The sequence below is a fragment of the Echinops telfairi genome, unplaced genomic scaffold (assembly GCF_000313985.2).
Source record: "Echinops telfairi isolate 266 unplaced genomic scaffold, ASM31398v2 ScPeMD7_7400;HRSCAF=8409, whole genome shotgun sequence".
NCBI lineage: Eukaryota > Metazoa > Chordata > Mammalia > Afrosoricida > Tenrecidae > Echinops > Echinops telfairi.
Window position 1 is genome coordinate 51,908,765 of NW_022111300.1, and position 13,142 is coordinate 51,921,906.

Consider the following 13,142-nt stretch of genomic DNA (forward strand, 5'->3'; position numbering starts at 1 on the left):
TAAAAGATGGAAAGGCAACAAGGCTAATGCTCATCTAAATGTCTTGCTCAACTTATTGAATTATATGAAATTTGGCTAGTAGTACTGGTAAATGGGGAGATTTAAGAGCATTTTTGATAGAACACTTGAGTAGAAAGTTCCTGTTTATTGTACCGCTCCAGAGCACAAAAGGAACATGTTAGAGATCAAGAGCTACTGGTCATACACATATGAACAGGATTTGAAGCACAGAAGTGGATACATTTTTAAAAATGGGGGAGGGTTGTGAGATACAAAGATATTTAAATAGAGATTTCAATTGAATCTTTGTTGTCCAGTGTTAATTCATGTCTCACATATTTGTATGAAATTTGAATATATGAAGATAACTCAAAAAGTACTGCTGCAATTGTTCTAATTCATGCATTCATGGGGTTTTCCCAAACAACACGGAGGGCTGCTAATAGTTTCTATCAGCAATACACTTGCCTCGGTCTTACTTATTAGAGTAGCTTCAAAATAAAAAAAATATTAAAAAGATGGAATCAAATTAGTGGCCACAAATGGATCTGTTTTGTCAGTTAAAGTCAAGGTTATGATGACTCAAATGGGTAATCTTGATAGATATTTTTGAAAGGACACAAATATTACAGGGGCTTATTTAGGAAGAAGTTTTACAGAATTTGAAAACTTCATTGGTGAGAAAAAGGCCAGAGAAATGTTGCCAAGGAATTTTCTTCCTACTCCTTCTTTGAGCGAAGCAAAGGCTGTCCTATGAAATGTCATTGGGAAACAATACCGTCCATTCCACAGCCCTTACCTTGCTGCTTCATAAGTCACACCCCAAAAAAACTCAAGAACATTAAAAAATAACACAAGTTGAATCCCTCAAGGATTTCAAAACAGCACATTTTGATGTATTAATGGAAGAATGCGGAATTCTTCAGGAAAAGGTTAGGGAGATGGAAACAGCACCTTCAGAGATGCATAGACATTGGTAGATGATTTATCAAGAACCATGACATTTACATATTTCCCATGGTCGGTAGCAATACTTTTTTATTTACTGTGGTGTAGCATTTCTTTCTCAGACTCTCCACCAGGCTTAACCTCAAGCTGCCACTTAGTTGAGATCCCGGACTACTGATGTGGGCATAATTATGCGATTTGATTTTTACTATATTTTCTGTTTATTTTGTTACTTAGTTATTAACTTCTACCTTTAAATTTATGAATTATTTTGAGTTTCTGGGGAGAGACATTAGCCTGTGCCTGCTCTCACATTGATGTCATTGATTCTACGGAGTATCAAGGGTTTATAGACAATGTGTGCATCATTCATAACCCCTTTAGATGAGGCCACAAAGCTAAGATATTGCCATGAGTGAAATTATTCTTGTTAATGTTAAAATTAGGTAATCAAACTCCTAATATTTTCCCATCTAAGTTTATATTTTCTGATCAATATTGTTAATGGGAAAATTTCAAAAATCTAACCAAAACAGTCCATTACCTTTTAAGTTCATTTTACCATGAACTTTTTGAAACCCCCTCATACCATGGAGATGCTAAGGCGGGTATTATATCAGTTTTCAGAAAAGAGTGGTATTGAATTTGTTTAGGAGCTTATCTAGCTTGGTAAGTGTGGCTGAGTGCAAAAAAATGTCTCTTGATCTTATTGCCTAGTTCAATCTTTTTATCTTGTTGTGCACCGTTATTGTTGATATTTCAGTCCCACGTGAGGGGAAATACATGTGAATGAAAGTGCATGGATTTTCACACAGGTGATTTCCAGACAAACGTCAGGAATACCAATCAGCTCCTGCAATTGTTGGAGACAATCCATTGGGAAATCATACGCCCTCAAATTAACACTGTGAAACAAATGTTCTTTTCAAATCTCTATAAAGAACATCATTGTCTCTCACAAACACAAGACAAATCGAAATAAAAGAATCTAAAAACAAAAGACAATAGTTAAAGGATACATCAAGGCAACAAAACATATTTTTAGACCATGCTAATTTTTCTAGGATAAAGGATATAAATCCATCAAGGTCTTCTAGAGCCACCAGAAAATTATTAGAAAGCTGTGTGCTATCTATGACTTCTAAGTCAGGGTTGTAATAGATAAGGCCACTCAAAAAATAAATAAACTACTAAAATATCTACTTTTCTTTAATCATCTGCTTACTTTTGAAACAAGCAAAAAAATAGTTTAGTTTTCTGACATTCAAACTTAGTTAAGCAATCTTCAGTATCACATTTGTCATTAACAAACAACTAATTTTGGAGACATGCAACATTAAAAAATAAAAATAATCCAAGGAAATGGTATGTGTACTAAAACATGGTATTAAGGCATACAGAGTTTCACAGAAATGATTTTGTATAATTAAAAATCCTCTTAGGAGGACATAGTTTTTTCCTACTACCTCCTTATAAATGTACATCACAAACAAGGAAGCCTGCAAACTCACGGACAATCTCAAAAATGCTCTCTCTCACACACGTACAGTCACATTGTAACTGTAATAATCATGTTTAACATTTTCAAAGAATGTCCCACTAATTGCCTGTGAATACATGTTTGAAAACATTCTGATAGTCTAGATGTTAAAAAAAGATAATAAATAAATCTCTTGCTTTTATAGGGTGACTTATTGATTTCTCTGTAATCCAATTGCCAAAAATCATATTACATCAAGACTCATTAATCTGGCTGCTCTAACAATTTAGGAGTGAATTTGAAAGAGCGTTTTTTTTAGTTTTTGTTTGTTTGTTTTGTTTATTTTAAAATTGAGTTTTAAGTGATTTATTTGTTAATGGTATCCCAATATACGCTTTACATTGAGTACTACTCTTAAATCATATTTGAACTACAATTTGTTCTCTGTCCTTATGTAACTCCTTTGCTAGTATTGATATACACATAAGTAACTCTTCAGGTATGATTTAATAAATCAATTGATTAATACATTTATTAAGTGCTCACTTTGTAACAAGATTAATAGAAATTTCCTTTAGATACAAATTCTGAACTTGATTAAAAACAAAAAGCGATTCAGTGAATACATTTTACAAAGAATTAGGTGTAAAATGTTCCATTAGACCAACATTGAAAGTAATACATATCATATCTAACATGCCTGCAAAACAAAACCAAACCCACAGCTATCAAGACTCTTAGTGACCCTATATTTTGTTTCAGTGATTATCAATTTGTTGGTGGGTTTTAACTGTTAAACGTGCAGAGAGAAGCTCAATGCCTAACTCATAGCACCACCAGGTTGCTAGCTGATTCTTAATCAACCAATTCACCCAAATTATTTGGGGGTAAGTCATGTGATATCAATTCCTAGGATCAGCTTTGAAACAAAATTATGTTTTCTTAAGCTGTATGTCATCTTTGTATATTAACTATGGAATTAATTTTCATATTAAATTTCATATAAATAGTTCTCTTCCTGAGAAGAATTTAACTCTCAATAAAGGTGGCATTTCAAAAAGTTTGTAGAAAATGGAATTAAAAGATAATTGAACATTTGAATGAATTTTTTGAAGCCATTTTACATAGCACGAGGGTACCTTGTACCAACATTTATATCTTAACTTCTTTCTTAGTATTTATCCATATTTTTTAGGATTGGTATTTTATTATGCCTTCTTAGACGTTTTCAAAAATACCTTACAGAATTATTTACAACAAAATAATATTTTCTACTTTTAATCACTACTTTGCACAATTTTAAAAATCTAAGATTCCTTAATAGAAACTTAGAGATATGTTTTAACACCAGAACATTTTGCCATTTTATCATCCTAGGAATTAATTCCTCATTACTCATAAAATTTTCCAAATATGAATTTAAAAGACTTAAATAATAAGAAAACTGTATGAAATTTGGTCTGCAAGGAAAATACAGTAATGCAGCACAGCTTACCCATTACATCATTTTAAATTGAAAGGGTATTTTTTTCTAATTTTAAAAAGTATTACATCACTTTAATTTAAAGAAAGTATAAAAATGATTAATAGACTCCTTTTTGTGTGATTTTAGTTTTCATTGATTAGACTTGAAAATCCCACATTTTCCATCTCCAGTTCATATAAAAAATAAAGAAAACAGGGAGAATAAGACATTTCAGAATTATTAGATAAATCTGAAGATATAAGTCAAAAAAAAGAAACAGCATTCCAAACTCAGAATGATGATGATGAAATTTCTCATTGAAACAAATGCTCAGACTTTGAACATTTAGGTGAATCTATAGCAAGTGAACATTCTGAAAATTCAGAGCCAATGAATGAACAGCTTAACTCCAAGGGCAAAGAGAAAATACGCTATCGTTGTTCTGTTTAGTCAGTCAAGAGGAAAGATTGCATCACACAACATCTTATGATAATAGCATGAACCAACTTTATTCACAAGCAATAAATAGGGCAGAATAGAATTGCCCCACAGAGTTTCAGAGGGTAAAATTTTGCCGAAGCAGACTGCCACCTGTTTCTCCTGGAGCTGATGGTGAGTCTGAACCTTTGACCTTGGGGTTAGCAGTGAAGCTAGAGCTTGACTATTTTCTTTGATGGCATAATCTGAATGTGATCATATTATATAAAGGGCTTGAAATGGTTTTCCAGGTTTATACATTAAAATATATAACTATATTATATATATATATATGACTATAAAATAAAACTGTCTTTTTGGTAATTGTTAAATATCTTTTAACCCATAAATAAATGAGATATGCATTCATTAGTAATATGTAAACTATTTTGAAAATTGTTTAAATGTTAAGGCACCTAATATATTAAAATATGATTTATTAGATTTAGTTTGATTGAATAATAATTATGAGCATTACCAAACACTGAAAATATATTTAAAAATCAGTATACACTCAGACATTTTTATATATTTAGTTAATTAATATAAAGTGAAGTTTAAGTTATCTTTCTATAGCTGATGTAATTTATTAAAGTTACAGGACATTTCAAAATTTTGTTCTTTATTTTTACCCATACATATCATTTGACTGTTAATGCCTTAAAATATTAAAAACTAATAAAAGTATGGTTGTCTGATAGAAACACACACAAAAAGTCTACTTTTCACATTACTGACATATGAAAGGGCTTCCAAAGAATCATGGGAAATGTTCATTCTTTCCATTCTACTTGTCCAATCACTTTTGCCGGGGCAAGGCCAGGGTCTTTCTTCTGTAATGGCTAAGTTTATGTTTCAAATGGACTGGGCTCTGAGTCTCAATCATCCTACAGTTACATAATGATTTAATTGGATAGTTGTGTAATGACATAATTGCCTAATCATATAATAATCACATCATAATAATGTAATTATCCACCATTTTCAGACCTGGTGTGGTTATCCTCTATTTTCAGATAATTTCCATTTACCATAATTACTTTGTCTTTAAAAACTGACCATGTCTATAAATGAGGAGAGAGTCCATCTGTATTTATTTTAAACATAGAAATTGAAATTATTATGTAGGTCCCAGAGTAATGAGATATGTCATCATTATTAGTTTTAGGTGTGTTCACACCATTTTGGTTCCTGGGAGTCCCATGTCACATAGCAGACCTGCCCCCTCCTCGCGTTCATGGTTGTCATCCTCACAGAAGCCGATTGCCAGAGCTCTGTCCCACCAAGCACATGGTGACTCCAAACTGCCAACCCTTCAGTTAGCAGCCAAGCATGCAACAAAGAGTTTCCACCACTAGTAAATATAGTTAAAATAAAGTGTGGACTTTAAAACATTCTAAATTTTAAAAAAACATTCTACATTTGAAGGAATGTGCAGCAGAGGTAGTGATTAGATGTGTAATGCATATTGCTTAGACTTTACCATTTATTCTAGGGTCTTACCTGACCAGCGTCTACATTTTCACAAATGTATGTCTCATAGTACTGAGAGAACTCAGGAGCATGGTCATTAATGTTAAGAACGTGCACAAACACAGGGACTTCAAAGAGTTGTTGTACGTTGTCTGTAAATAGAAGAAAACTTAATGAAAATATGGGGTTTTGATAATATGTTCTATGGGAAAAATCATAAAAATTTCATCAACTACTGTATGGCACATAACATGTTTTTATTTCACTCTTTTAAAAGCTATCTGAGAAAAATAATTCTATATGGTTCATCTGTTTATCAACAATACAGCTTAGAAAAATGGTTTCTTTTGCTTAACACATTTAACTCCATCAATGCTTACTGAGGGCCTTCTACCTGCTCTGACTGCTTCTTAAAGTAGCCGAAACACAGTCAGGTATACAGACCGCTTGCTGAAATCCAGGCGCTGTTTCAACTATTTGTAAATGAAATGAACTCATTTAATAGATGAATATAAATGTATTTTATTATACGTCCCAATTTTAACCCATTGCCAATAAGTCAGCTCTGTGATACTCATAGTGATACTATAAGACAGAATGAGGCTACCGTATTGGGGTTCCAATGTTATAATCTTTCCAGAAACAGACTGACACATCTTTGTCTTCTGGAGTAGCTTGTGGGCTCACACTACTGACCTTGCATTTAGCAACCCAGTCCTTATTGCCAGGGCTCCTTCCCGCTTAGTTGACTAATAAACACATTGAGATCTTTTCTAAGGTCATAACTCTGTTGGAAAAGATACTTTAAGAAGCCACAGGGTGGGCAGGTGGGGGTGGGGAAAGAGGAGCTGATACCAAGGGTTCAAGTAGAAAGAAATTGCAACACTACTGAATGATGGACTGTTATAATATTTGTAAAAAGGCCCCCAATAAAATGATTTTTTAAGCTACAGTCTGTATTCTGAATCATTACTGTATTGAGTGTAAGATTTTACAATAATATCCAATACCTCTCTAATTATATTTGAAAATAAAGTAACTAGAATAAAACCTTGGTTAAGCTTCATATAGTGATTGAGCTGAGAATATTTTCTAAAGTGAGCCAAGAATCCAGAGCCAATGAAGGTTGACTAGAAAGATAGGTGAGTTACATTTAAAACTGGTTAAAACATGATGTCAAAAGCCAAGTAATAAAAACTGCAGCCATGAGAAAATACTTTCATCACTATTTTGAGCTCACATTTTCAAATGTTAAAAAAAGAAATAAACACCAATATTAACTAAAGATGCTGGCATTTAAGGGTAGTGATGGGTCACTTTTATTTGCTTACTGTCTATTCATAATTTATATGCTATTATGTTAATGGAAAAGAACTTTATTCATCATCTTCATGCTATTTGAGTAATGGAACACACATTTGTAACTGTAATTACAGATGTGCTTATGATAGAAATTGTAATTTTCAATTAATTGTAAATGAAAATGTAGATGGTGTATTACACAATAAAAACACAAGAAACCACAACTTTCTGAAAATACAAAAAATATACAGGATTGATTATTTTGTAACTCATGTCTTTGGTGGCATCAGACTTGGGGTTAAAATAGAGAAGTAAAACCATTAAAATTAACTAGGTGGAATTGAAGAGTTAGAAATGAAATTATACAACAAATAAGACTTACTAATTTAAGGGCTTAGGAATCATAGAAAACTATAGAACACTTTTCTCTCCCAAACCCCGAGTAATGAAATCAGGGAAATTTCTGGCACAAAGGAATTTAAGGGATATTAATCAATTGTTTCAAATTTTGATCTTAATTTTTTTCCTGGAAAATTTGCTTCAAATTACATTTAGATTAAGCCTGTGTGACAGCTCGACATAAAGTATCCATATATCTTCAGAGTTTCATCTGAAAGAATTGAGGAGGTATTAGTCACTTGGCTGGCAGATTGATAAATAGCTTGGGCGTTTAATTTGGGAAGCTTTCCAGGAAAAAGATGCAGCACAATTAACTCCATTTGCTGGAAGAGGGGCTGAAATGAAACAGCTCTTTTCCTCCAACCACTTTGATTGTAATGTTTGCAAGCTTTTGAGCTAGCGGCCAGAGGTAAACTAATGTTTTAGAAACCAATTTATGGGATTCCTGTTTGTTTGTGTTGCATTTCAGGTAGTTTGTTTACATTAAATCAAAGTTTAAGTGGCCAAACATTATTTCTAATATTGAAATAATGAGAGTAGGAAGTTGACACAAATAACTTCCTCAAATGTGGCTTAAAATGAGCTTAATGGGGTAGATTCAATTTAAAATATATATGTGTGGAAAAGTTTACCCATTTTGTCTGAACTTTTTCTAACTAGTTTCACCTTAATGGTGAACTAAACATTTTCCAAAAATGTGTCTTCTGAGAAAAATCAACAGTAATTTTTGTTTTCTAAGAATCTTATTATCTAATTTTTTTCAAATCTCCAATCTCTTCATAACTAAGATAAGAATAGTAAAAGAAATACAGATCACTAATTTTGTTAATCATGAGAAAACTGATGATATTGCATAAGTTTGATGAGCATTACTTTATTGCTATATTTGATAATATTTCTAATTACCATTTAACATACAAATATTATGCATACATATAGTTAGTTGATATTTTTGTCTTTTCTGTATATTTAAGCTTGTTTAAATTTTCTGGATTGTACTTTTTGTCTTTGTGTATTTATAAGACACTTGTTTCAATATAATTTAGTGTACTGCACAATTATTTTTCTTTAAAAATTCAAGAATAATATAAGTTCGTACTTTTTGCTTCCAAAGATAAATTTAAACATTAATTTATTCATATTTTCTAAAATTATGTATCTCAAATCATACTTTTATTAATCTTATTTGTTCCTTTTTTTGTATCCTACTTTTGTTACTTATTTTCTTCTTTCCTTTTACTCAAAAGAACTGATTTATTTTCAAATTAGTTTTGTTTTGCTTTGCTTTTGGCTTCATTTTGTTTTCTGCTCTTTACCTTTATAAAATAATAACTGTAATGCAAATTGTTACTGCTTCAAGAGCAAATTGATCATTGGAAAAAAAGAAAGCAAAACATGTTTTAATAAGACAGGGCCCTGTTCTTTGAAGTTTTTACCATCTCGTGAACTTTGCAAGATTTAATCATCATTTGATATTCTTATCAAATCGATATTTTATTACTACCCAGACATGGTGTGACTGACCCCTGACTGAAGAAGAAATCGCTTCAGAGGAAATAACACACTGGACATGAGTCCGCGTAATCATCAAAGTGGAATTGACCGAGACTCCGCAGAGATTGCTTGGCCCTGAGGAAAAGGTGCAACATGGCACAGTGTAGATGCTTTTTAAAAAAAACATTTTATTGGGAGTTAATGCAGATATCATACCATTCCATAGTTCAATAACATTGAGCAGTATTGTACAATTTGCCACAATCAGTTTCAAACCATTCTTTTCTTTCTTGGGTTAGGTCATTCTTGGAAAATTTTTGTCAAGATTTACTGTTTTCTGGGGGGTAAAAAAATAGTATAAAATTCAACTATGATTAATCAACCAATCCACTGCCATCAAATCAATCTTGACTTATCAAACCCAAAGTCAATCTCCACTCATAGCAACCCTATAGGAGAGGGTAAAATTGCTCTTGTGTATTTCTGAAATTGTCACTCTTTATGAAACTAGCAAAATTCATCTTTCTCCCAGGGAGCAGTTGGTGATTTCACACTGCTGACCTTGTCACCACTACACCACTAGAGTTTCATTTTGACTTGTGGGAGCCCTATATAGGCTTTCCAAAGATGGAAATTTTATAGGAGCAATCAGCCTCATCTTTTTCTCAGAGTGATGAGTGGATTTGATCCTCAGATGATCTCATGGTTAGCAGTCTAACCTGACAGTACCAACCAGGATACTTTAATCTATAGTTACAGGTCATATAATTTAATTTAGAAATATTTATATAAAACAAGGAACAATTTTCATACCCTCAATTAAGGAAAAAGCATTAGGTTAAGATAAGCATAGTTGGTTCCTTGATTCATATTTTAAAAGATGAAACCATTATTTAAATTTCAAGTAGTTGAAAGTTATCAATAAATGCTACCTCACATTCATGTCATGAGTTCTAAAATCATGAACAAAGTGTCATGTAGACTAATAGATGGATGGATGGTAGATGTCCAATCTCAATAAATTGATCAAAAGATTGATTCAGGACAACTTGAAGCAAAATAAAACTCTGTTTCTCTCTATTGGACATTCTTTCTCTGCTTAGTTGAAAAGGAAATAAACCTAAGATGTTAACGCCGGGAGCTTTCCATCCACCTTCGTTCCCTTCTTGGGGGCAGAGAACTATAACCTCAGCTGGCTAGAGACCCAAATGGCAGTTCTACCTTAGGATCTAATGATTCAGCATTGGAAACTCAAGGAAGTCGTTCTACTCCATCCTATATTCTCTATGAGTTGGAATTGATAACTATGGAGATCAGGGGTGTATCAGGGTTATATCCTGAGAAGCTAGGCCATATGAAGAAGAATGTGGTGTCATGATTGGAGGAAGACTTATGAACAGCCTTATTAACAGATGCGATATACAGATGACAGAGCCTTGCTTGCTGAAAGTGAAGAGGACTTGAGTGATTTGCTGATGAAGATCAAGGATTAAAGCCTTCAGTGTGGAGTGAGACTCAATGTAAAGAAGACCAAAATCTTCACAAGTGGATGAATAGGTAACAGCATGATAAATGGAGACAGGCATGGAGTTGTCAAGGATTTTGTCTTGCTTGGATTCACAGCGGATGCTCATGGAAACAGGAGTTAAGATATTAAAAGATGTGTTGTATTAGGTAAATATGCTACTAGAGACCTCTTTAGAGTATTGAAGAGCAAGGATGCTACTCTGAGGAGCAAAATGCCCAGTGATTTAATGCTTACATGTTGAGTTGCGATCCAAAGAATTGGTAGTTCGAAACCACCAGTAGCTCCACAGGAGAAAGCCAGGGCTTTCTACACCCTTCAAGAGTGAGAGTCTTGGAAACTCACATGGGCGGTTCTGCCGTACCCTCTAGGGTCGCTATGAGTCAATATTGACAAGACGGCAGTGAGTTTGGTTTTGATTTACTGTGAGGACTAAGCCACACCTGACTCTAACCATCATACTGTTCATTGTCTCATGTGCATGCGGAACTTGCACACTGCATAAGGAAGATGGAAGAAAAGAGATACATCTATTTGAATTGTGATGCTGGTAAAGAATACTGAAAGGACCGAGGGCTGCTGATAAGACAAACTGATCGATCTTGAAAGAATTTAGGCCAGAGAGCTCCTTAGAGACAAGAAGGGCAAGACTTTGTTTTATTTAATTTGGACATATTGTCAGAAGAGACAGTCCCTGGAGAAAGACCTCATGTTTGGGAAAGTGGAAAAAAAACAAAACAACAAAACAAACCAAAGTCATTGTCATCGAGTTGATGCCTACGAATAGGTACTCTATAGCATAGGGTAGCACTGCTCCTGAGAGTTTCTGAGACTGTAACTCTTTATGACAGTAGAAAACACCATCTTTCTCCCAAGCAGCAGCTGGTGGTTTTAAATGCTGATCTTGAAACTGACTTTTAAAATTTCTTCATGTACATACAGAAGGAACACCTTAGTTTAAATACATAATTTAACAAAATGCAATGCTTCAAATCTAGCCTGAACTTTCGATCATCTCAGCAAATACACACTTTATAATTAACTATAAGAAAGTGTATTAAAGAAGCAACAGGGTTTTATTCCTGGTGAGTCTTAAACAATATCCAGTGTGTGCTGCAGTTTCTCTTCAAAGTTTTCCCCTCCAATACCTATTAATTCATGGAAACATTAGACTAGGTAGTTTCTTTTAATTGACCATTTATACAGGTCATGTAGTGGTTACTCTTTGGGATGCTAACCTCTAGGACTGCAGTTCGGAATTATCAGCCTCACTCTGCAACAGAAAGACCAAGCTTTTGACCCCATAATGAGGTATAGTCTATGAAACTCATAGCTCTTCCCTGCCCTATAGTGTCACTATGAGTTGGCATCCATAGGGTGGCATTAAGAGGTTTTAGTGTATATGTATATGTGTGTGTGTGTGTGTGAGCCCTGGTGGCATAGTGATTGTACGTTTGGCTGCTAACTGTGAGGTCAATAATTTGAAACCACCAGCCACACCCTGGGAGAAAGATGAGGCTTTCTACTCTCAAAAAGAGTTATAATCACAAAAACCCACAGGGGCAGTTCTATCGTGTCATGTATGGTTGTTATGAGTCAGAATAGACTTAATGACAAGGAGGATAATTGTGTTGGTTTTTAAATTATTATATAATATATATATAAAGAGAGAGAGAGAGAGAGAGAGAGCATTTGGAGACGCATCTTCCTTAATACGTGGAAGGCTGTATTATCCACCCTTGAGTTTAAGCTAATTACTTGTATTATGCTATTTAATGCCACTCTTGAATACAATATAATTTGGCATAATTATACTGTTTGATGGATTCTATGATTTTATTATATATGCAAATGTACATATTGTCATTGGTCTATCTTGTCAAGTTGATTCCAACTCACAGTAATACTGTGTTACAGAGTAACATGGTCCCATGAAGGTTTCAAGGCTGTAATCTTTATGGGAGCGAAAAGCCAGCTCTTTCTCCAAGCTGCCAATTGGGTGGGTTTGAATCACCAACTTTTATTTAGTATCCAAATAGTTAACCATTGCAACACTGGGATCCTTTTCTTCATGAATACACATAGGCACACTGATTGAATTGACCGTTTTTATGGACAATCACTGTCTTTACTGCCTCCTCAAATTATCATAATTATTTTGTATAATCTTAATTATAATACTGCATTTACACTCATTGTTAAAAAATAAAATAAAACAAGTTCATCTTGAGATTTTTTCCCTCATAGAAATGCTGAATGTCATGGGTCCTCTAAGAATAAATCATCTAAGTGAGGAAATTGCATATATTTATCAAGTAAATTCTACTTGTAAATAACTCGGGTATATTTTTCTATTCAGTCATAACATGTTGAAATATCTTGTGTCAAGCAACATTCAAAGCACGTTTTAAAGGTTCTACATTCTAGGAGCTCACACTGATTTTCCTAATTTAGAGGGTGACTGATATATTATTATAAAAACTACTATATATACACAAGACTAAAATGGAAAATTAATTCATGCATATTTAAAAAAATAGGATTGATTTGTAGCTGAAAATGTTTGGATTGTGGAACAG

At 33.4% G+C, this 13,142-nt stretch overlaps 1 protein-coding gene across 1 annotated transcript in view; it reads right to left on the reverse strand.

Annotated features, from left to right (window-relative positions):
• The window catches only part of CDH19 (cadherin 19), an 81,017-nt gene that overhangs the window by 14,782 nt on the left and 53,093 nt on the right, over positions 1 to 13,142 (reverse strand). Inside the window, exon 9 of the mRNA XM_004703040.2 lies at positions 5,874 to 5,995. Within this exon, the coding sequence (XP_004703097.1) occupies positions 5,874 to 5,995 (122 nt within the window). The remainder of the gene's footprint in view (positions 1 to 5,873; positions 5,996 to 13,142) is intronic.